Raw genomic sequence first — 25,071 nt, forward strand, 5'->3', positions numbered from 1 at the left:
CCCCTAGGTAGACTCAGCCCTAAATGAGTATCTGGTGCGGCGTGTAAAAAAACAACTACAATCAACGGTGCTTGGGAGTCAAATGCATCTGGGCGTGGTGCCGTTCCATGGCAGGCTCTTCATAGGTGCTGCTCGCTAACAGCACTTGCCCCATCCGTATTGTGGAGGCTACACGGGGGATGATTTTTGTCTTTGTCTTCTCCGTGAAGCAGACTCTTTCCCGGTGCTGGTGCTGCTGGTCTCGGCCGTCCTGGCCGTTTGTTTCACAGCCATCATCGCCGCCTGTGGCTTCTGTAAGTGGTGTCAGCGGACCATGGTAAGAACCTCGGGGAAGCAAGAGAAAGGAAAGTCTTCGTTTAAATACATTGGTAGAAGCTTTCCCCGAAAAGTTGCCGCTTTAAGCGAAAACGATTTCTCCATGAATAATGTAACGGTAACGTTTGGCCAGATATGATGTACTACTACGCACACCGCACAGTGAGATGGCGGGACATATAACTGAGGCTTCGGCGCCGCATCACCGTATCATTCCTCCGACTGTATCACTCCGCTCTGCCGCGCAGCTCTAGAAAGTAGTTGTCGACCTCTTAGAAACCGCGTTATAACGGTGCACATTTCGCGTTACAACGGGAAGTGTTCCTTAATGGAAGAACTGCACTCTTGTAAAAACTCGTTGTGTAAACACGCGTTGAGCGAGGACTTACCGTATATCTCCATATATATAAAAGGCAAAGTTGTGAATATGTGTGTCTGTGTGTCTGTTCAAAATGTTTAGCGTACTTCCCGACATGCAACAAACTTGAAATTTTCCATGAAGGGTACTTTCCAGACTGTACACCATGCAAAAATAAAAATACACTTTTTTGGGGGGGGGGGGGAGCTCAATAATGCATATTTTTTTTGCACGGCAAGTGAGCTGTGACGTCAAATCTGTCATGTGACCCGCGCATGTGGAAGTGTAACGCAAGTGTAGTGTAGTGGTTAGCACGCCGCGCTACGAACCCGGCGACCCGAGCTCGATTCCCGCTCACGGCCACCACCGGTGACGATTATTTTTACCGGTCCTGGGCCTCCTCTAGGTCGACTCAGCATCAAACGAGTAACTGCTGTGGTGTGTGAACATCGCCACTGGGGAGACAAAGGCGGCGGGCATAGTGAATCCAAGTCCCGGGCGAAGCCGGGTAGTACAGCTAGTATTAAATAAGTAAATCCTCAATTTTTTTCCCACATTGAAAAGCTACGCATGAGAGGATGTCATTACTGGTGGCTGTGACTTAACAGTCGCCATTTATCCCGCGATGGCCATGAAGTCCGTCTTTGCGAGTGCCGCTTTGGCAAAAGCAAAATTAGAATAATATTATGGATCGTCGACCCAAATGTAAACAACCGGACCACGGTTAGCAAATTAATCTTGATCTGATCGCCAAACTGATTTGAAAGATTCACCAACAATTCACGGAGCCTCCCAGCTCAAACGGGCGATGGGGATGGGGGGTGGGGTTGGAGGGGCAGTGCTGATCTGCGTTGTCGGCCCTGAGGCAGCGAAATTCCACGTTCCTATTGCAGGAGGCCAGTCGCTTCGATAGGACAGCCACAGTTGTCCTCCTATAAAAAAAAAAATAAGGCGCACATTTTTTTGTTAATCCCTGGGTAGTATCTTAGGTCCCCACACTTGGTGCTTCGTTATCACTGTCAATGCTCCTACCATTGCCGCCACTATCTTCTAACGATGGCCGTTAGCAACATCGCCAACTCACGTGCAGCCAAATGGCCTCTTGCAGGTCGGTGCTGTGTTCACCTTGTGCCACACAGGGACAGCTGCCATTCGGGGGGCCCCCAGGCTAAAACTCTGCGCCCGTGAGGCACTTGATAATTGGTTTTTTACCCTTCTATCTGGCAACAAAACTGACACCTTTTTTTTACAAGAAGTCATGTTTGCATAGACCACAATACCTGCAGTCGTAGTGCAAACAAAAAACACAACTCTGATAATGTATGCACTGTCCTTGAAGTTGATTGGTCCACACCCGAGACAGCTTTCCTTAGAGCCTAGTCTCACATGGGTTGGACCAGATGACGCCAAAAGGCGCCTTTTGGCGTCATCTGGTCCAACCCATGTGAGACTAGGCTCTAAGGAAAGCTGTCTCGGGTGTGGACCAATCAACTTCAAGGACAGTGCACATTATCAGAGTTATGTATTTTGTTTGTATTATGACTGCAGGTATTGCGGTCTATGCAAACATGACTCCTTGTAAAAAGGTGTCAGTTTTGTTGCCAGATAGAAGGGTAAAAAACCAATTATCATATTTTTACTAGCAAATGAGGTTCCCATAGCGTGAGGCACTTGTTACAATATGGGCACAGTGGGGAGGCGGGTTGTGTCACGCTTAACGCGCTGTCCTATGAAACTGGCAACGGTTCCTGAGCCTCCCTTAGGTTGACTCAGCCTCAAATAAGTATCTGGGTACAATGTGTAAATTTCGCCACTTGGGAAACAAAGGCGGCTGGGTGTCGTGCTCGCTAACAGCACTTGTCCCAACAGCGTCTTTAGGCTACACCGGGGATCTTTGTCTTTTGCAGTATAAACACAAGTTGCTGTTGTTGGCATTGCTTACTTTCAGACCAGGGAATACAAGGACCCTGCGAATGAAGAAGGCAGCATTGGTGAACACAGCTACGATGGCAGCGTCAAGCTGCGGAACGAGAAGAAGCTGATGAAGTACGTGAACCCCCCGTTGCATGCGTCACACACACACACAAGCGCACGCAAACGACTGACTACAGCCGCCCACTGTTTTGTCTCGCGATTCCCAGTCATCTTAACGACCGGTTCTCATGACTTTACCCCGTCTACCTCCGTGTCCGTTGTTTTTTGAGTTGTGTTGTTTTTTTTGCTTTGCGCCGATTTTATTCCAACTACTTAGCCCGTGGCCACATCTGCAGCACTAAAATTATTTTTACTGCTACCTGTTGCGCCGATTATTTTAAATCAAGGAGGGTAGTTCAACCGCTTTCGGGTCCGACTCTGCCTCCTTAGGCCCCACCCTTTCCTGATTAGGCCTCACCCCTTCTTCTCTAGGCCCCGCCTTTTCCTGTTTAGGCTCCGCCCTTCCCCCCATTACAGGGGGGTTGGGCTGCTTTAGGTAGTGGTGGGGGGTTGTGGCAGGGGGTGAGGAAGTTTAGGTGGGGGTTGGTGGGGACAGTTGGGGTGATGCAGCTTCACGACTACAACATAAATGGCTTTTCGAGCCGCACGATAGCGAGAGGTCGCACCACCGGCGTCACGACGCAAGGGGACGGGTCCCCTCGTCCCTCTTAAAGAGTGGCCCGCTGAAGGATCTATCATAGAACTACTTCTGAGATCCCCTGTACCAGTCACAGTTCGTATTCACAACCTATGCGGGTCGCTTGAACTTTCCAACACGCAGAAATGTTCGTCGCATGGCAGGAAAAGCGAAAAAAAAATATTCTCGCAGTTTTGCCAAATTAAGCATAAAAAAACACGAAAATTTTACGTGATCCGATTTTTACTCAATTGTTGGTGACCAGGCTGACACCATTGGCTCACTTGAATCATGAACTCGGTTCAATCGTGGGACTAAAACCTGGGTTTGAACCCAGGATCTCAGTGGTCTTAGCACCGTGAACTCCGAGCCACCTGACCATTGCTCTAATCACGTGGTAATCCTTCACTCTTCTCTGTTTACATTATTCCTATCACGGTGCCAACCGAGGGATTTCTTTCATATCAAGCTTTTTTTCTCTAATTTGTCTGACTGGCTCTACGGCTTTTCGAAATAGATGTTGACATATATATATTTGGGATGTGATGCCATTGTTCTTATGAATAGAAAACGTCGGTCTGCGATATACACAATGTTTGGACAAAATCCAGCAATTATATTTAGTTGGAGATTGGTCTGAAAACCAGAAGGGACATCACCGTCATTTTATTCCCACCAATAATTTGGAATCGCGTGACGTCGGATAATCTCGCTTTTGTCAGCACGCGGACGCATACATAAATATAAATATGTAACATCACGGATGTTATCAGAAATTCCAAAAACCGAGCCGAACTTGTTCTTAAAAATGTGAACCTGGCACTCATCCCAAATATAACCATATGTTAACATCGGATGAGCGCACACTTTCTGTGTCTATGACATTTCACTTGATTTTGACATTTTAAATTGTTCTTTGTTTTTTGTCGGTCTGCAACGTTTGAACTTGCGTCACGGTTTGCTTTTGGACCCGGCCACCATTGCTAGCGAGGCTTCCTGGCCTCACTGTTGTCTCACCTGGCTACCAGTGAGTAGACTTGCCACGATATCACTTTTTGACGGCGATACGATCGAGCTAAACGATTATGACGCGATATCCAGCGTGCCCTGAATTTGTAATCTCACTTTGCAATTTCATTGGAGTGCGCCTTTGTCTTTTTCTGTACCTCCAGTGCAGTACAAATTTACAGTTCTTCATCCCTTAAGTTCGATCAACGGAAGCCTTCCCCCGGGTCTTCTAGCTACTGCGACATTTAGAACACACATGCTGTCAGCTAAACGAGACATAAATAACGACGCCTTATAATTATTCCGGTAAACGTTTTGCAAACCTCTAATTTAACCGTGTAAAGGGTGATATATTTGGAGTATTATTTGCCGTGTTTGATATTTGGTAAACATTTTGTCAGGAAATAACGTATCTGAGAAAAGAAGAATTGAGCACCGGTAACCTCCCGCGATACTTCGGTATTTTGCTCAACGTCCGTTGTATCGTCGTGTGGCCATATCGTGGCAAGCACTCAGAGTAAAGATCGTCCGTCTCTCTGTTCAAGATAAACAAAAAAGTGGCGCTTGGTAAATTATAAACGCACGCCACACGCGGTCTTACTCGAGGTCGAGAGGTCAACACGGCCAAAGCAGTTCATGCCACCTTGCCATCGCATCCTCCCGTCTGTAAAACAATTCCTGCAGTTCCTTGTCAAGTCAACACCCCCGGACCTCCAAGAACCACTCTTGTGGTCTCATCTCCACCAGCGTCTTGGCTTTAGGTCTTCCCCATTGGTCGTTGACCTCTGGGGTACCACTCCAAACGCCCGTCCCGGTCACCTGCCCTCCTGCTCCTCCTCCACCCAGCACACCACGTGTCCCACCCATCGCACAACCTCCAAGTCGCTCACCCTGTCCTCTACCCTGCACGTGTGTCCCACCCATCGCACAACCTACTCCTCCTCCTCTTCCTGATTACAATTGCTGTAGCACGCTCACTATTCCCAACCTCAGAACGACGCCAATGTTACCCTTCCATGAATTAAATAATTTGCGCTTTTGTATATTTACGCAATTCTTAAAGCGCGAGGCCATTTACGAATACCGCTGTGGTAGTTTGACAGAATTAAATTGCACTGAGAGGGTGCCACGGTGGCTAGGAGATGTTAACTACCTCGCCTGGCATACAGGAGGTCGTGGATTCGATCCCGACCCTGACACCTGTATATTTGGAGTTTGCATGTTCTCCCCGTGGTCGCTTGGATTTTTCTCCAGGTCCCCCGGTTTTACGCTCCACATTTAGAAACGTGTTTAGAGTATTTGGCTGCTACACATTTCCACACGATTAGCCACTTCGTTGAGCTATCATTTGTGGCCAGGTTGCTTCTGAAAATAGAGGGATATAGCTCAGTGGGCCTTACCTGGTAAAACATAAATAAATTGCTTATATTCTTGGTTCTTTCGGTAAAGTCACGTAGAAGGGAAATAATAAAATAATACAAATATAAAACAATCAAAATTCTCACGACGTTTCGACTGCAACACAAGCAATCATCATCAGGTGTACAATCCACAGCAAGAACATTTTTCTTGCCGTGGAAATCCACATCACACCTGATGATGATTGCTTGTGTTGCAGTCGAAACGTCGTGAGAATTTTTATTGTTTTATATTTGTATTATTTTATTATTTCCCTTCTAAGTGACTTTACCGAAAGAACCAAGAATATGAATCCCTGCAGTCACGAAAGCTTTAAATAAAAAAAAAATAGCTTATAGTTAATTTAAAAGGCAGCAAGAGGAGCGCACGGCGCTTAGAGAGAGCGACCAGAGGTTGTGGAGAAACCGCGTGGTCCGCGGAGAGAGACTTGGGGCAGGACACGCCGCTGGGATGCACGATAGCCGGTGGTCGAGACTAACGACGGAACGGCAGCCAGGACGTAGACCCTCGGAGATGGAACGGTGAAATCGGTGCCCTCCGCAGGGAGCCAGATTAATGACGGCCGCTAGGAGATCCCTTCATCCAGCAGTGGATAGATCGTAGCTCACGACGACGATGATGATTATGGTGGCAGGAGGGCAATTTATTAATTTAATTACCCCGGTTGTTCTGCGTTACTGCGTAACGAGTTTGCTTTGTCACTGACAGGGGGCGCCGTCAATCAGAGGGAGTGCCCTCGCCAATGCGCTCTGTTGTGAATCATCACGGAGAGTGTTGGTTTAGGGAGCCTGGCCGATGGTGAGACCCACGCCAGGTCCTGGAGAGGCGAAGAGCTTCACGGACTAAAACGGAGATGCAGAACAAGGCATGGGTTGATAATTGGTTTTTTACCCTTCTATCTGGCAACAAAACTGACACCTTTTTTACAAGGAGTCATGTTTACATAGACCACAATACCTGCAGTCATAATGCAAAAAAAAACATAACTCTGATAATGTGCACTGTCCTTGAAGTTGATCGGTCCACACTCGAGACAGCTTTCCTTAGAGCCTAGTCTCACATGGGTTGTACCAGATGACGCCAATTATCATATTTTTACTGGCAAATGAGGTTCCAATGGTAGGGCATGGGTTATTTATTCATTATTTCATTTGTTTCCTCATCTATGCATTAATGCTGCACTTAATAGAGCACTCGACTTCCCACCACCATCATCATCATCATCATTACTTATCCAGTGTCGATAAATCATGCACCACTTTGCGTGAAGTCACCAGCACACGCTCCATGACTGGACTGACCCCCCCCCCCCACCCCCGCCCCCACCCCCATCATAGGAACGTGGAGGCTTCACAATTGGCTTTAGGTATGTGACGCGGAGATGTTCATTTGAGACGTTACTGATTTATCCTTTTAAATCTCAAAGGAGTAAAAAAAAATGTGTAGCCCAGCAATTACACGGTGAGCTATGAAGGCGCAGCTCTGTGACAGCCGCAGGCTTAGTTTGATTCGTGTGCACGGATGATCGGTGGTCCCGTGTGGCCAGTACGCCCGGCTATATTACACGGGGAGGTGCCCTGGTGCTTACGTGAGCACAGCAGCAGCAGCAGCAGGGACAACGAAACGAAAACGTTGCGAGAGAATGAGCACAGCAGGGTACATGTTGGACCTCCACTAGATGGTGGCGAGATGTTAACTACCTCGCCTGGTACACAGGACGTGATGGGTTCGATCCCAGCCCTGATGCCTGCTGCTGCTGCAGCATATTTGGAGTTGGCGTGTCTCTCTCTCTCTCCCCGTGGTCGCGTGGATTTTTCCTCCGGGCCCTCCGGTTTTTTCCTCCACATTTAGAGACACGCGATGAGAGTATTCGGCTGCTGTAAATTTCCACGTGATAAGCCACTTCGTTGAGCTATCATTTGTGGCCAGGTTACTTCTGAAAGAGAGCTATATAGCTCAGTGGGCCTTACCTGGTAACATAAAAAAGATATCGTTTTTAGTTTATGGATCTTTCGGCCTTGTCTTCCACACTGGTCATACGTCTTGAAAAGGATAGGATCGAACTTTAACGAGCAACAACACAAAACAGCGCCCTTTGCACGGTTAATGTTAACAGTAGAGATGATGCCTTCCTAAATTTTAGATCAATTCATTTTCACACAAAGAACATTTACAAATCAGCGGCCGGATGTGAAATTTCGAACGATGCAATTTTTTTTATATATTTCGGATTTATCTAAACATATCGACGTCACAGGAAATGATGTCACGTTCAAGGATGTCACTTCCTTGGACATCTGGGAAAATGTGCTTTATAGCTCATCGGATTTCTCCAGTATAAATAAATATTCTGATTCTGCTTTTCCTGCCAGAGTCACTTTGAGACTATCTTTGGCAAAAAGACACCGCAATTGAGTTCGTCACGTAAACGATCCAAATCTCCAAGACAAGACCCAAAATTGTCCTTAAAACTCTGGAAAAAAAAATCAAATGCACATATCTCACAGTCATCACTAGCGAGCAGTAAAATACTCGGGTGGGAATCGAACTCGTGCGACTGGGTTTGTAGCGCAACACGCTAACCGCTTGGCACACACGCACAAATACGACACAGACACTTAAACGCACCGAACACTAATACAGATAGATTCATGTGCAGCCTTGTAATCAGCGAACAGAGTCACAAAACGCGGGCTATTAAATCGCAATGTTATTCCGCCTGCCTCCCCACGTATCGCACAAGACTACCAAACGACATTTAATTTCAATTGCCGTTGCATATTTAAATGGAAGATTAATTTTCATTGACTTGTCTGCACATGTAATCGCACACGATCGCGCGCACCCACACGCACACAAAAGATAAAAGACCCCCCCCCCCCGTGTAGCCTTAGCAGATTGACAGGGGCAAGTGCTGTTAGCGAGCGGTAGCACCTATGAAGGGCCGGGCACGGCACACGAGTCGCATGGGGGGAGCCGCCTTTGCCTCCTTGCTGACGATGTTGCTCACGGCACCAGGTTCTCACGGCATCAGGTACTCGCTTGAGGCTCAGGCGATCGAGGGGGGGGGGGGGTGTGGCCCCAGGGACTCGATCGCTACGAGAAACGCGCGGGGGTTTGGGGGCAGCAGGAGGCGTCGCTAGATGGGGCCCCCTTCCTCCCCCCCCCCCCTTGCCCCGCCCCCCCCGGTGGTCGAGACTAACAGCGGAGTGGCGACCGAAGGCTGGAAACGTGCCCCGAGGGGGGGGGGGGGGGGTTCCGTCCGCTGCAGGAGACGGAGCGGTGGGATCGGCTCGTGCGCCGAACGAGCCGTGGTGGATCGGAGGGGCGACGGCTTGGTCGAGGCCTTCATCTGGCAGTGGATAGACGATGGCTGGCGATGTTGATGCATAGGGAGTTGGGGGGGTTGTGGTGGTGGTGGTGGTGGCGGCTAGGGTGCTTACACTTTGCGATAGGCGAGTCGTAACGCCGACGGTGGATTGGGTAAATGAAAAAATAATGTATAAAAACACGAGCTCGCAACACGCGTATCGAATCTCGACAGCTTGTGGATGGATTTGTCACAGCAGCCGTGCACTTGATATGCGAATTATATGCAAAGGATGGTGCTGCTTGGTGTTATGCACGCAAGGCGCCGTTGAGTGTGCGGACGGGGAAGAGCGGGGGAAGGAAGGAACACCGCAGACGAGATGGGGGGGCGGGGAGGGTCAAACGTTGAGGCGAACCAATTCCCGACTCCGAATTGTGACAGTCAAATCATGACCACCGTCGGATTAGGGATAGGGTCAGAGGTGTGGATGGTGTCTGTTAGCTTTTGTAGGTAGGGTTTGGAGGTTAGGGGTAGGGTTAGTGTCTGATTGGCTCGCGTGGTTAGGGTTATGGCTTTACGTTGTGTGCACATTGAGCTTCTTTCGCGCCGGACGTAGCCAACCGTGCTCATTGGAGGTGCGGGAGAAGGATAACGATCTAAACACAGAGCGCAATGTGGTTAAGGTAGGGTCTGATTGGCTAGAGTGGTTAGGGATAGGGTCAAGGCTGGTATCTGATTGGTTAGTGTGGTTAGGGGTAGGCTTTTAGGGCTCGTGTCTGATTGGCTAGAGAGTTTAGGGATAGGACTGGTATCTGATTGGCTAGAGTGGTTAGGGTTAGGACTGGTATCTGATTGGTTAGTATGGTCAGGGGTAGGCTTAGGGCTGGTGTCTGATTGGCTAGAGTGGTTAGGGATAGGGTTAGGGCTGGTATCCGATTGGCTAGAGTGGTTCGAGATAGGCTTAGGGCTGGTATCCGATTGGTTAGTGTGGTTAGGGGTAGGCTTTTAGGGCTCGTGTTTGATTGGCTAGAGAGTTTAGGGATAGAACTGGTATCTGATTGGCTAGAGTGGTTAGGGTTAGGACTGGTACCTGATTGGTTAGTGTGGTCAGGGGTAGGCTTAGGGCTGGTATCCGATTGGTTAGTGTGGTTAGGGTTAGGCTTAGGCCTCGTGTCTGATTGGCTAGTGCGCCGCCCCTTCTATTACCCAGGGGGATGGAGCAGTGGCGCAGTGGTTAGCGCCGTGGGCCAGACCGGCCACGGCTAACATCAGTCGCTCGTGATATCCGAACAAATTTTGCCCCCCCCACCTCCCCTTCACCAACACACACTGACCAGCGTGGTGAAGTATGGTCATGCAACCCCCCCCCCCCCCCCACGGTAGACATAGCTTGGGGAGGCCTCCATCCAGCAGTGGATTTGCAAAGGGCTGCACGTTTATCTCTCCGCTGTTTGTTTGCTTTCGATGTTTATATGTTGACGTTCGCAACACCCCCGTGTTGGTGAGACATTTGATTCCGTGGCATGGTCACCCAAGTCTGTCGTCGTTCTATCCACTGCTGGATTAACAAGAGGCTCCCCACGCCGTCGCCATCGCTCGATCCCACTCACGAGCCGAGTTCCTCCATCGCTCCATCTCCGCAGTGGCCGCTCTTGGGCGCACTCTCTCTCTCGTTCGCTCCCTCGCTCCCTCGCTCGCTCCTCGTCACTTTCCTTCGTTCCCTCGTGCTCCCCCCGTCGCTCTCCTTCCCCCCACGGCCTCCTCTGCCCGCTTACTTTTCTCGGCAGCCGATACGGTGGTGGTGGTGGTGGTGCTGGTGGTGGTTGTGGTGGTGCTGGTGGTGGTTGTGGTGGTGCTGGTGGTGGTTGTGGTGGTGCTGGTGGTGGTGGTGGTGCTGGTGGTGGTTGTGGTGGTGCTGGTAGTGGTTCTGGGCTCATGTTTCTTTTTCTTCCCGCGGCATTCATAGCTCCGAAAGCCACAATCTTCTGCTTCGTCATCATCATCATCATCGTCGTCATCATCAGCGTCGTTATCATCAGCGTCGTCATCATCACTGCTTAATTTCAGCACCCAACCACACCCATCCTGGTACAGAAAACTCCTCCACACGTTCGTCAATAATAAGTGTGTCTGGCCGAAAAAATTCGATATAATAGGTGACGTTTCGGACAATGGGCCTTCTTCATAGCACATAGCTCATGCCACAAACGGGCTTTTTTTTGCAAACGAGATGTTTCAACTCACGGGATATTCCACGTGAAACATATATTTTTTTACTTAAATAATAAGTCACACATTTCGTAAACATTGCAGATAGGCTGATCAGAAATAAATGACCCGATAATATAGGTGTTGTTACGGGTAGGCGTACATTGTACAGAATCAGAACAGTGATTTATCCCGGAGAAACCCGATGAGCTATGAAGCCCTTTTTCACAGATGTCCAGTCGTACTCTAGTGGTAGTGCCTTACGCCGATAATCTCTCCTCTACTCTCAGCCGGGCCTGTAGCAGCGTTCCGGAAAGGAAAAAATGAAACTACTCGCGTGAGAAATAAATCCCTGCTAATTGTCATCATCATCACCATCATCACCATCAGACGATAACCGCCGACAGAGGTCGGCTGTTAGCCAACAAGGTGAGGGGTTGGATGGCCAAATTGGACGCCCTTATCTTCCTGGCACCGCATTTGGGGTGTCTCTAATTCGCTCCGGAGATAAGTCCAATAGGAAGTGGAAGCAACGCTGCGGTGTCGTTATATTGTAGATAAGCGCAGGAGAGCCCGGTAGGAGACGGGAGAGAGATTCTACATGGTGGGGGTGGGGGGGGGTAATGCTTCTTCTTGCTTGAAGGCCGAGCGGTGCTGTTCACGTGACTAATTCCCAGCGGCCACTACGACGCCAGCCCCCCCCCCCCCGCAGTGGTGGTGACGGCGCCGCGGCCGGAGCGCTGCCCTTGCCGATGGTGGCGCGTGGGTTCAACTCCTGGTCGTCAGTCCCATCATCAGCCCCATCATGAGCCCCATCATCATCAGTCCCATCATCATCAGTCCCATCATCATGAGCCCCAGCATGAGCCCCATCATCAGCCCCATCATCAGCCTCATAATTATTCTCATCGTCGTCATCATCCTCATCATTATCCTCATCATCATCGTCGTCGTCATCGTCATCATCATACCTTTGGGAGGGGGTGGCAGGGGGTCAACAAAATGACCACCCAGCAATTTGCGATTTTCCCGGCAAGTCAACGGTAGTTGCATGCATAGGCAGTCTGCCGCCCTGCCATAGCAACGTGGAATGTCCACTACTGGCTCAGGGGGAGGAGGGGGGAGGGCACCACCGGCGCTTTGCGACGGGGGTGGAGTCGGCGCTCGCGTGACGGCGGCGAACGCCTCGCCGGGTCAATTACTTCTACTCAGCTGTTTGAAGGAAATGACATTACTCACTGTCTTTTGTTTCCTTTCTTGTTGTCTGTGGTTTTTTCTCCTCATTCTCTTCTCTTCCTTTTGTTTTCCCTTTTTGCTCGTTTCCTTTTTGTGTCTCCATAGTGATCTTGATAAAGATTTTTGGAATAACAATGACACTATGGCCCATCAGAAATGGAGCTCCTACCCTCCAAAGGAATTCATCCTAAACGTGTCTCCATACGCTCCGTACGGTGACCCACGACTCTCCCTAAAGTGAGTGACTCTCCCCTCCAAACTCCAAGTCCAGTCTTGGATTCACGCTAACTTGGCAGCAACCAAATTGTCAGCTCGACCAAAATTTAACGCCCGGGAGTTGAACGAAAACCACCCATCCTACCCCCCCCCCTCCTACCCCCCCCCCCCCAAAAAAAAAATGCGCTATTAATTTATAATCTTTCCGCGACTTTGGCGCAGTGCGCTTTCCATTGATATATTTTGAGGGTGGGGGGGGGGGCACGGGGAGCGGTGTGGGGGTGGGGGGCAATTGTGGCGATGCTCGGGCAGAAGCAATCCAGACTTAGTAGGGTCTCAAGGAGATCACGGGGGGGGGGGGGGGGGGCGGCGGGGGTGGCCCATCAGATTAATGACAAAAAACAAGGGGGTGCACGAAATCGAACTCAGATCCCGGCAAAATATATATCGTTCTAGGAACACAACTCAAATAATATGAACCCGCAATCAGACTGTCCGTAGCTTAATTATTTCTCACAGCAGTGATGTAATTAATCTTTTGTAGCTTGTTCATTAGGTAATGATCGTAAGCCACGTGACACAAGCCCACAAATTGATTTCTGCCTCCGATGGGCTGGCACCACCACTCGGCTACGGCTGTCGGGATAACGTCCACCGTTAGACTCCGCACGTCTCGATCTTTAGGAGGTCATCGTTGTCCGTCGATGCCCACGCATGATTTAAAAAAAACGGCGGACAACGGCGGACATCGGAAAACAAACTCTCGTGAGATTCCCCGCAAATACGATCGCACGCGCCAGGGATTCAAATGCAGCCGGATCGGAAGACTCCTTGACGCGACAGCTGAGCTGCGGTCACTGCCTGACGACGCTGGGAGTGATCTCCAGCGAAACGTCGGACAAAATTTGTCAATATTTTCCTTGGGCTTTTCAAAATTCTTCCTCCGGTTTTGCTGAGATGCCAAACCAATCGGCACATTTTTTTTCTGTCGGGTGGCGAAGGGATTCGGTGAGAAAACGACCCAATATAAAATCGAACGATTAATTGATTTGGCAATCCATGAAATATAACCGCAACCGGTGCACCACATCCATTTTGACCATTCGCTATGGTTGGTAACTACCGACGGTTTGTAAAAGCGAGCTCTAAAAATGTTGACCGAAGCGAAAAAAGATACCAAACAAAAAGCACTCTCGCCAATTACAAAAAAATATATCAGCAAGAAAGTAATGCCTGCAACACGGGGAAATTGGAGAAGCGAGTACTCTAAAAAGTTAATTTAACACGCGTACCATCTGCGGAAGGAAATCTAATAGGGAGTAAATATTCTCTGAATGCAGGAACAACAAAGATTTCCTGGCAAGGCATAACTTTAAAGCCTCTCTGCACTCAGATCGTTGATATCCGTGCCACGCACACGGGGAAGGACACAGTGTAATGCTCGCACGTCAAAATGATTTTCACTATTTCAGAATTGCTTATAAACTGCGGACGTTACTCAAATTTGGCGATAAGTTGCAAGCGCTACGCGTGCCCCCGTGCCAGAGTTTAAGTTGTTAAAGTGTCATAAAATGTAAATATTGTCTTATGATTATTACTACACCGTCATAACGTAAGAGAGAACAACATCTAAGCAAATCGGGGCATCGTTTAATAAATTGTCCCAAAAATGTATTTTGAGAGAAAATAGCACAACAAATTTTTTTGTTACAGCCTCGGGAGAAAAAAAAACCGATCGTGATTAGCGACAGAGCGAATGAATATTGTAGATGCGGCCGCGAAACTAACTTTTTAAGCGTTGGGTAATTGTTTTGCTAATCATCTCGGCGTAAGTTTTAACGCTCTCGCACTGCTCGCTGCAACACTCCTCCAAAGCGTCTGCTCTGGTCGCGGAAGAGTAGGCCAAAGGAAACCCGTTTAAAAGGAGCTCTCTCCAGGGGCGTCCTCCAGCAGTGGCGTGAGCGACCACTTTAAGGGCTGCGCCTTTCACTTCAACTCACCCAGGCAGCAGCAGCAACAACCATAGACAGAATCAGAATATTTATTCATACTGGAGAAATCCGATGAGCTACAAAGCTTTTTTTCACACATGTACAGTAACAACAACAACAATCACAATGCTATTCTCCCCTTTTTTTTGCTGCAATCGATCGGCTGGTTACGAATGACACTCCAGCAATGCTGACGATGCAGGCCTTCACGCAATTTAGATTGCATGCTCTTTAGTTCTTTTGGTGAAGTCACGTAGGTAGAAAAATAAAACAAAATAAAAATAATATATCACGACGTTTCGATCGCAACACAAGCGGTCGTCCTCGGGCGGGAAAAAATAATCCAACAGTGGTAAAAATAATCCGGCAAAACGTCGCGATATATTATTTGTATGTTGTTTTATTATTTCTACCCACGTGACTTTAACCGAAAGAACCAAAGAGTATGGATTCCTGCACTCACGAAAGCTTCAAATCAATTTAGATTTCGCCGACAAAGAACGAGAAAGCGAATCGCTTGTTCGCGACGATTCGCCGCCGTTGAAAGGCAAAGGCACAGCGAGAGAGAGAGAGCGCGGCGTTGCTTAGCGCGACGCACCGTCACCGCACGCAACGCCAGGCTGCGAAAATTGCACGCAGCGGAAATTAATAGTATTTCTTCGCAGGCGCCGAACAGTATATATATTTAGGAACAAATCTACACGCTATTTTGGCAAGGCTGCGGATATTGTTTCGCTTTGCCGGTGCATCTGATAGAATTCCTGAAACTCGCCCCGGGACGTTTGCAAAGATAATAAGTAGGGATCTCAAGTGTCAGTTTTGGTGAATTCGGCGGCACGGAGGCCACGTCCGTGTATATTTTACGAGGTTGGGAATCTGTCGGGGATAAGGATTCTCAACAGCGAGCGAGACCTCGGGTGAACACAGAGAGCAAACACGCGAAACAAAACACCGCCACGAAATGCAATTCGGTTAGAGGTGCAAAGTAAAACGAAAAACCCACATCCGGGCCAAAACACACGGAGCGCAAATAAGCAGAAGCCGTGCCCTGCACCCCGAGGGTTGTTGCCACGCGGTGCTCGGCACGACGCCCGACGTTTCGCTGGTTGGCTTCTTCAGGAACTCGAGGAATGAGCTCAAAACGTCGGACGTCGTGCGGGGCAACGCGACCCGAAAAAAGCATCGGAGCAACTCTGACCGCGATTCCGTTACCGTTACTAAATCCTGCCGTTGCTGAATCGATAAACGCAATTAATGGACTGCCCTTCGTGAATCCACTGCTGGATGAAGGCCTCCCCCCTCCCCGGTTAATTGACCATCTTTGGCTCTCCTGGTCAGTGCGAATCGCCGGTAACAAAGAGGAGGGGAGGTGGTTTGGGTGTAGGGTCGTCCCCCTGTAGATATCGCTCGCCTCTCCCCCCCCATCCCCTCCCCGATGTCAGCTGCCCGTGGCCTGGAAACGAACCCGGACAGCCGGGTTCGCAGCGCCGCTACCACGCCGCTCCACCCCCCCCCCACCACCCGTACAGGCCTTTAGGAGGTGGAAACAACAACCACCGTTACATATCTGCTGCCAGGTTCGAATGATTCCAAGCGTGCTGTATTCTAAAATAGGTCGCTAGACACCGGGCCACACAGTCTTTAACTTTTCACCCTTTTGACCTTTTTTTTGACGCGAAAAAAAACCCCGTGCGCTTGAACTGAATGAATAACCTGAACCTGTTGTTCTCCTTGTGCGTCTCCGTGCCCGAGCAATTTCACTGTCGCCCAGCCAACCAAACAAATGTCACATTAAGGTTTTTTTGGTTTTTGTCAATGCCGGTTCCGTAAGCGTGTCTAACCATGTGCTCGACAGTGCCGTGAGCCCTTGCCCCGCCCGTCGCACCCGACGGCTCGCCGCGTCTCTCGCGTCGTCTTCGCGTGTGCGCCTCCGTTTCACGTGGAAGCACGCGCACGCTCCCACGTTGTTTCTGAACACGCGTGATGCTGGCGAGGCTGCGTTGGCCGTGCGGTCGCGCGCGCAGGAATAGCGCGCGCTCGGCGCGTAGGCCAGTGACTGCGCTGTGGTGGCCTTGAGATGCAAAATAAGGTTTTCTATATATTTCAAACATTGTTAACGTTTACGGCAATGGCTCTTCTCCATAGCAGACAGAGAGGCCAGAGAAACGGAGTGAATAATAGATGCAAACTGCACAGCTATAGACCATTTACACCATGGGGCCCTGATAACATGTTTTTAGAGTAAAAAAAAATTATGCATAAAACTGATTCGTATTAGAAGTAAATTAATAAAATGTTGGTGACACATTGCATTCTGGGTAAACACGTTGCAGTGTGGTGCCCCCCGACATAGCGGCGCTTATCAACATCCAAACCCACACTGCGGTCTCGATGTCGATCAGCCAACAGATAACGGAGAGGTCCGTACCTCAAATTACACGTGTTCACATCCAATCGCTCAACAGGATTGAGTGCCCCGCTAAATTCACTTAATAAAACAAACAGACTCTCGCCTCCACAGCGTTATCTAGCGGCGTTATCTAAAGCAGCGGAGTGCACGGCATGTCAGCAGCGCTTGTTTAAAAAAGACAAGACGCAACAGTGTGGACCGCTTGGACATGTTTGGAGCTCTTCGGCAGTCAGATTGTGTTAAACAGTTCACTGCCTGGGTCGCCAGGATGTTATTGGTGAGTTCACTGGACCCCTTACACAACGGGTGACAGACAGCGCCGTTTGGGACATCTCAAATTGCGCTGATGAACTCCAAAGAAATGCGTCCCGTCTGATCCAGCGAGGCGGATGGAGGGGTGGTTAAATCAAATTATCCGCGTTGAACTCGCCCATGACGCTCCACAGCAACGCGCTACGTTTTCATTTTCCTCTTTCTTTTACGAACTTGCTCCATACTTGACCGTAGCATTTGAAATTGGAAAACGGCAGTTGAGGACCGGTTTTGGCCCCATTGGTGCGTCAGGGCCCGCGATAACTGGAGGCCAAGTCGCGTTTACGATGGTAACGTACGTTGCCAAAAGTTACTAAAATGGTTAGGTAACGTTTACGACGGTAACAGACTTTCCAAAAGTTACTAACAAAAAATTGAGCTCACAAACAAGCGCCTCGCTTTTTTAAGCGTTCTGGCCATCGAGCCGTCCATTATTTCGTGTGGGGAAAATATTTGATGTTATCGTCAGCACTTTGCTAAATACGAATGCCATCTCCGTAATGGAAACGGATGGTAAATATATATTTTTTGAATGGGGCACGAATCTTATCGTAACTCTGTTAAACATAAATCAATGGAAAACATTTTAAGCCGAGTACAAATTGAAAAGCAGGAGAAATTATCAAATGTGCAAGTTTCTCAGCCCTATTCAGTACTGTACTGAACTTAACTAAAATGTATTCCAATATATCTCAATCCACCAATGGATGAAGATCACCCCACGCAATGTCAGAGATGGGAGGAGAGGGGTGGGAGAGTGGGGTCGAGGGAGTTTATAGACCATACTTCACCACGCTGGTCAGTGCGGTCTGGTGAAGGCGGAAAGGCCAAGGCCGGTTTTCAGGTCACGCATGCCGTGGCCGGAAATCCAACTGGGGTCGCCGGGGCTGTTAGCACAGCACTGCGCTAACCTCTGTGCCACCGCTCCACTCCACTCTGCTGTTGGTAACTTGGGGGATATTTTACCTTTTCACTTTAAAGAACCATCCAAGCAGAAAGGTCCACCACGCAAAAGTGATTAAAGCAACTGCCCCACTTTTTCAGTTTGACATTTTCTAGCTTTTACAATTCTCTTTTTTTTTCTTTCAAATACATAAATGCCGGTCATAAACCCACGTCAACCCGCCACTAACAAAGAGCACTCTCAAAGTAGTAGTGTAGATCAGAGTTATTGATTTTTCTTTATTGTGCAAGGTTATTCTTAATATTGTTACAAGACCTATTGGAAGGAGACGATGCTGATGCTGATGATGATGACGATGGGAAGAGGGAATTCCAAATTGGTGCGGTGCAAGAGAAGAAGCAGAGAGAGAAGTAGGTGCGATCTGCAGTGAAGCGAGTGAGTGGGGCGGACACTGTGGGTGAGACTAAACAGTCAGTCTGGTCGACTCGGCACGGCCGGAGGAAGAATCAACGACGAGCGAGGTTTCTGACAGTAAGCCGTCTTGCGGTCACCTTAATCCGCCAGATTGCGGAACGCCACGGACATCCTGTGTACCCGCTGTGCCGTGCCGGATCCTCTAAACCGTGAGGACCACTCCAGGTGTCCACGCGGCCAGAATCAGAATATTTATTTGCACTGCAGGAGGAATCCGATGAGCTGTAAAGCTCTTTGTCACAGGAGGCCACTTGAGAGGGGCCATGGGTGGGGCCCTGCGGCCACTCCAGAGGGGTCACTGCAGCGGCAACTGCGCAAGACCCTGGAATGAAATCGCGACCACGAATCGCGATGAAATCATCGAATCGTGACAAGTTGGAGGGAGGGCGTCAATCGTGACAGACCCACTAGCCAGGCTCAGACCTGCTTATCATGCTTTTATCATCCATCCATCATCAGCAGCAGCAACTTTGATTCATCTATCCACACTCTGGATGAAGGCCTACTATCCCTCCGCATCCTGCGAAGACGAGCCATCTCGGGCACCTGCGCACGACCCGAATTTCGCCGCTCCAACTCCTTGGCAGACGTGGCTTTTGGGGACGCATTCCCTCCCCTTGGCTGCCACTCCCGTCGTGAATCCTCGACCACCAGCCACCACCGTCGCCATCGTGCCTTCCGGCCGCGACGCGTCCTGCCCGAGCGTCGCTTTGCTTCTCTTCACCCAGTCAACGCGATGGCGACGACGTCTCTCGACAAAGACGATTGCGCCCACGTGAGCGGCATGGCTCTCATCCTCGGTGCACGCCTCTCGAATCTCTCGACGATGTTTCTGGCCCTTCTTCTCCCCCCCCCCCCTCCCACCGTATAAGATGGAAAGATTCCACACCAGGCGCAAGAAACCTCGCGTTGCCGCTTAGCTGTGACCTCGGACCACTTCTGTGGTGCGGACGCCCCCCCCCCCCCCGCCGCCCCCGCGGATGATCCCCCGACGACGTGGAGAGAATAACGAGTCTCTTGGCGATTCGGCGAGGTGTGAAAATCCGCCGCCGATTCTCCCTTGCGGTCGGCTCTTGCAGTGTGTTTGGCAGTCGTAAATGAGAAAATGCGACGATGGGTTTTTTTTTTCATTCTTTTTTTTCCTTTCTTTCTCTTGCTTCTACAGAGGGAAGAAACCAGCGGGAAACTTTCACACCTCTTTCCTCTGGAAGGGTTTCACACAATTTGCGTGCCGTCGCATTACCAGCGTTCGCTCGCGCGCACGCATCCCCAGGGGGGGTGAGCGCAGATGATTCACGTGCGCGCCGCGTACCGCCACAGTCGCCGCCCTGTGAAGTTGTGAATCTCAAAAATATATAAAGAGCGCGAGCGGCGAGATAGCGTCGCGAGAGAGCGACACTGTACAGTCGACAGTGAGTTGCGCGGCAGTCAATTCACTCGGCCGAGGTGTTGAAAGAAATCCCAGAGGCATTGCGGCCTGCGGCAGCGACCACATCGTCGTGACCTCCACGCGAGTCCTCGGGTCTCTGTGTGAGTCTCGCAGACTGCGAGTCTAGAAGTCGATGCGAGTCATCGGGTCTCTTGTGCGAGTCTCGCGCTCACTACGTGAGGCCACATAGTAGTGAGCCGCTGTGAATTCTTGAACATTCAAGCGATCCACCGCACATCAACGGAAAGCCATTTCCTGGCTAATGGATATGGATCCGGAATCACGAGTTTCTGTTCACCCGGGCCACATTCAAGGAAAATAAAAGTGGATTGAGTCCAGTTTTGTGGCTTCTGGATTCGGGCATTGAGTTTCACCGCTCAGCTCCTCAGGACTCGAAGTTTGTCAACTGTCCCATAAGCCAGTGGTGTTAATTACGCATCCCCCCTGGCAGGAGGCCGGTTCACTCATAGGATGACTACCATTGACCTCTCGAAAATTGGCACGAATGTTTATCGAACGGGGAAAGATGATGGGCTTTGATCTCACGAACGTTCAATCGCGAGTCTCCCCAGCTACCCGCACACACCGTCCGACCAAACATCCGCTTACAATTGCAAAAAGTGAAGTATGCCGGTTTACAAATTTGCAAACCGGGGCACGACCCCGGGGGGGGGGTGCGAGGAACTGCAGACAAGCGGGAAGAGGCAGCCACGAAGTGATCCGTTGCCAATAGCTGCCGAAGCTCCCAATCCCACAGTGGCTTGCCATGATTCAGAAGTCAAAACGACTCCAGAAAGCGGGAAAGATCAACCAACGCGTGCAACGCTGCGCCGGTCGTGGTAATTTTTTGCCATTTGTCCAGCGCGAGTGGCAAGTCGATGCTCGCTTGCAGTGTACGCCCACTTGATTTCACCGAATTATAGCTGTAGCAATTGGATTTCAAATGAAGTGACATTGATCGAGCTATTAGCCACACTCTCACGTGCTAGCCCCTCTCCCCCCCTCTTCACGGTGTTTTGACCGAACAGGCTCAATGATTAATTCCGGACAATTAAACCTGCCCAAGCAATTCCACACCCTTGTATCTACCGACGAATGTGTACACGTTTACATACATATACAGGTATAGACAAAACTAATACAATACTTAAGTACTGAAACACTTCGAAGTGTGTAGGTTCCTACGAGTAGTCATTTTGCTAATTCTGCAGTCATTAAGTTTGCCCAGTGCAGCAAATACAATATCCCTGCTTTTTGAGCAAAAAAAAAACGTTGTTATCGTAGAGATGTATCCAACGTTGGCGTCTACGCCTACCAGTTCACTCAAGTGTCCGACTCGAAGAATCGGTTTGGGATGCATCATCACGTGTCACCGACCGTGGTGCACTAAGCGCAACGTAAAGACGTCGCAAACGTTCGCCGATGTAATGCAAAAAGCAGGGTTCCCCCCCCCCCATGATGAGTCTTTGGGAGCCAAGGGTTTAAAATGTGGAGAAGAATCAATACTTTTGTTTTAAAATCTAATTGCTCACCCATCGGCTTCGATCTCAAACTAATAAGCCTTCATTTAAAACCCATTCCACTACAAGGGTATGTTTTGTTCACTCTCCCCCTAATGCAATCAGCTCACAATTATTCATTGGAGTCAATTACACGTCAACTGCTTTATCTGTTTCTTACACACTGCCTGCTTTCACCGCCGATTATCGTCGTCATCTTTACAAATGACTCCGAATGCTGGATGCCGAACAGGTACACTGTGTCTTCGAAATACCGGGCCAAATTCAGGGATTGGGGCGCCTCGCCAGAACTATATCCTTTCGTTTACACCATTGGAACCTCATTTGCCAGTAAAAATATGATCATTGTTTTTTTACCCTTCTATCTGGCAACAAAACTGACACCTTTTTACAAGGAGTCATGTTTGCATAGACCACAATACCTGCAGTCATAATGCAAACAAAAAACATAACTCTGATAATGTGGTCTATGCAAACATGACTCCTTGTAAAAAGGTGTCAGTTTTGTTGCCAGATAGAAGGGTAAAAAACAATTATTATATCCTGTCGCTCAACAAAACCCCTGTTAATACCAAGGAAACTTTATTCAACTCGTTTACAGCTCGCAATGTTATTTTTTTGAGTGCTCAGCGATTCGTGTCGTATATTAAAACGCAAGTGTGCGAAGCATTAAGGAATCAACTAACTGAATATTGGCAAAACAATATATTATAAGCGTTGCACGTTCGAAATGAAGAGACGAGGGGCCCCAAGATGGATGACAACGCGCGTAGTTTGGACGTCTGCAAACCGCCGTGACGTATATACGTCACAGTGGGCAGGCCTGCGCCAGGGATCCGTCAGCCACGTGACCGCTGTCCATGCCGGGCTTCCTGCTCGAAAGCCCCACCCAGCCACCTACTGGCCTCAATCAATATTGACCACGTGTGGGTACAAACACGGCGTCGTTGTTGAAACTTAAAGCGAATGTTGCTACTTCAAGAAATAATCGGAGGGGGCGGGGGGGGAATTCCCATTTCCATTATGCCACGTAAGAACTCGGTTCTGAGAATATGTAGATGATATCGGAATTCATTTATAATTCTTTACCTCCTATTCTGCTCTTGCATATGGCAATATGGTTCAGGAGCTGGATTCCAATGTCGAGCTCCGTTAGCCGCGAGAGGGCTTCAGGGGAGAGTTCGTGTAGTGTTTGCTGTTCTTCCTACGTGTAACGTTATATATTAACATTATATACTACTTGCGTTTTAATACATCTTCAAATGTTGAGCGCTCGAAACAATTGATACAGGACCTCACTGGGACTGCACTGGCGCGAAACATTTCTGCGCAGCGTGGTGATGCGGGGTTAGCAACAGCAGAGTCCATACCTGTCAACCCCTTATCATTGCCTACCTTAATACAGATCAATTCAGACCTCATTGGTCACCCCGTGCCCTTATAAAGCTCAACGTCCATCCTACAAAGTCTCATCACAATGGAGAAACACAAACAAATATACAAAGAAAAATATGTTTTGTTTATGGACCTAAAAACTAAATTTCCCTGTACAAGAATACGGGGTAAACTGTATGGGTTGACAGGTATGCAAGTCGTTTCTGTACGTGGGACACTGCCTCGTCTGCTGTTCACGTTATTTCAAGGACACACTGTAATAGACAACGGGGCCCCATGGTGAAGATGAAAATACTGTATGCTTGCAAGTGACATTTTAGACGGCCGATCAAATGCAGGGCCCGCGTCACCTAAAGGGGTTGCTACCTCTGCCCTGCTTTTCCCAAGAACGGCCTGCGTGTTTTCTTGCAGGTATCTTTTCTTGGGAAATTTCCGGAAACATTAAAAGTGAAAAAGGTCCCAGTTTCTTTGTCAGTTGCGTAAATGTACCACTCCAGACAATTAATTCACGTGAAGTTTTCCCACCTTTCAGAATTGTCAGATATCAGTCTGCTTCTTCTTCCCGTGATATATAATCCAGTTTCCCCCCCCCCCCCTTGTTACCACAGAGGTGGCAACCCTGGTGTGTGGATCGGTCAAAATCTTGTTTGTTCAGATGTTTCGCGCCCGTATTCCCTTCGATGATCACTGCTTTGAACTACTCCCTCTCTCTCTCTCTCTCCTGTCCTCCATCCTTCATCGTCGTTGTCGCTGTCGTCGTCTTCGTCGTCTGTCGTCGTTGTTTGTCGTGTGTGTGCACTTCGCCATTGTGTCACCGACGCGCTCTCAGTGGCACAGTCGTGTCGCACAGCCGGCCAGGCGGTGGGGCCCGGGGCCCGCGGCCCGTCAGCGAGCCCATCCGAAGCGGGTCGATGCCGAGCAGCGTGTGCAGCGATGGGCGAAGCACGGCGCGGCCCGGGCTGGCGTGGCGGACCCTGCAAACACATTTGGCTTCGGGGAATCTCAGCCTCGCAAAGTGAGCGGCCAACCTACAGGTGGTGTCGTCGTCGTCGTCGCAGCCGCGTGCGAGTGCGTGCGTGCTTGTGTCGTCGTGCGTGCATGCATGTGCGTGTCTGTCGTCCTGCATGTGTGTGTGTGTATAAGTGCGTGCGCTAGCGGGGCGCTGGGCTGGGCCCTGAGCCACCAAAATGTCCCTTTCACTCTCCCTCCTTCTTAGTGGCGTGAACCGCTGTGATGGTGCCCCCCTCCCCCACGTGTGAGAGGAGCTAGAGCTAGGCCTGGTGTGCGTGGTGTGTCCATGCCTGTCAAGTGACCGTGGGGAGCGGTGGCGCAGTGGCTAGCGCACTGCGCTGCGAACCCGGCGACTCGAGTTCGATTCCCGAACCCACGAGCAAAAACAGTGGCCAATATCTGAACAGGTCCTGGGCCTCCCCTAGGTCGACTCAGCCTTAAGTGAGTACCTGGTGTGGTGTGCGAGCATCAGCACTGTGGGGAGACAAAGGCGGCCGGACGTGGTCACACCACCCCCTCGTGTGCCATGTCAGTGCTCGCTAACAGCACTTTGCTAACAGCAGTTAGTGTAGGCCACACGGGGGATCTTTGTCAAGTAACTGTGCGTTTTAGTTTCGGGTAATTGTTCTCGAACTTTTTTGGAATGGTGGGTCTTGGCCAAGTCATCAATAACCGAACGTAAAAAAAAACCCACCCCATCAGATTAAAATGTTTTAGCTCTGCATTTCATTTGGCTAAATTGACGCTCTGCCCATGAAAATGTCAGATTGACCGTCATGCAACGAGAGTGCGTCCTTCCACTGTGTACTTTTCGAATCTCGACAATAGAGAATGGCCCGCAGAAGGAGATATCAAAGAACTAGTTCGGTGAGATATCTTCAAGTGACCTATTAACCACACCACACTTTCTCTAAGGCCCAATCATCATCCCCGAAAGACGCTAA

The 25,071-nt window shown here is 49.6% G+C and overlaps 1 protein-coding gene and 1 long non-coding RNA gene across 8 annotated transcripts in view; one reads left to right on the forward strand and one right to left on the reverse strand.

The window, feature by feature from the left end:
• LOC144942307 (uncharacterized) overlaps positions 1 to 25,071 on the reverse strand; it is a 549,184-nt gene that overhangs the window by 351,514 nt on the left and 172,599 nt on the right. The gene's annotated exons all lie outside the window — the stretch shown is intronic.
• SYT7 (synaptotagmin 7) overlaps positions 1 to 25,071 on the forward strand; it is a 223,095-nt gene that overhangs the window by 170,114 nt on the left and 27,910 nt on the right. For 4 of the 7 annotated variants that reach the window (XM_078869078.1, XM_078869077.1, XM_078869079.1 and 1 more), the window contains 4 exons: positions 213 to 316; positions 2,622 to 2,719; positions 12,571 to 12,702; positions 23,946 to 24,131. In XM_078869078.1, the coding sequence (XP_078725204.1) occupies positions 213 to 316; positions 2,622 to 2,719; positions 12,571 to 12,702; positions 23,946 to 24,131 (520 nt within the window). The remainder of the gene's footprint in view (positions 1 to 212; positions 317 to 2,621; positions 2,720 to 12,570; positions 12,703 to 23,945; positions 24,132 to 25,071) is intronic. The other 3 variants (XM_078869080.1, XM_078869082.1, XM_078869083.1) reach the window with 3 other exon arrangements.

Source organism: Lampetra fluviatilis, chromosome 27, assembly GCF_964198595.1.
Source record: "Lampetra fluviatilis chromosome 27, kcLamFluv1.1, whole genome shotgun sequence".
Lineage (NCBI taxonomy): Eukaryota > Metazoa > Chordata > Hyperoartia > Petromyzontiformes > Petromyzontidae > Lampetra > Lampetra fluviatilis.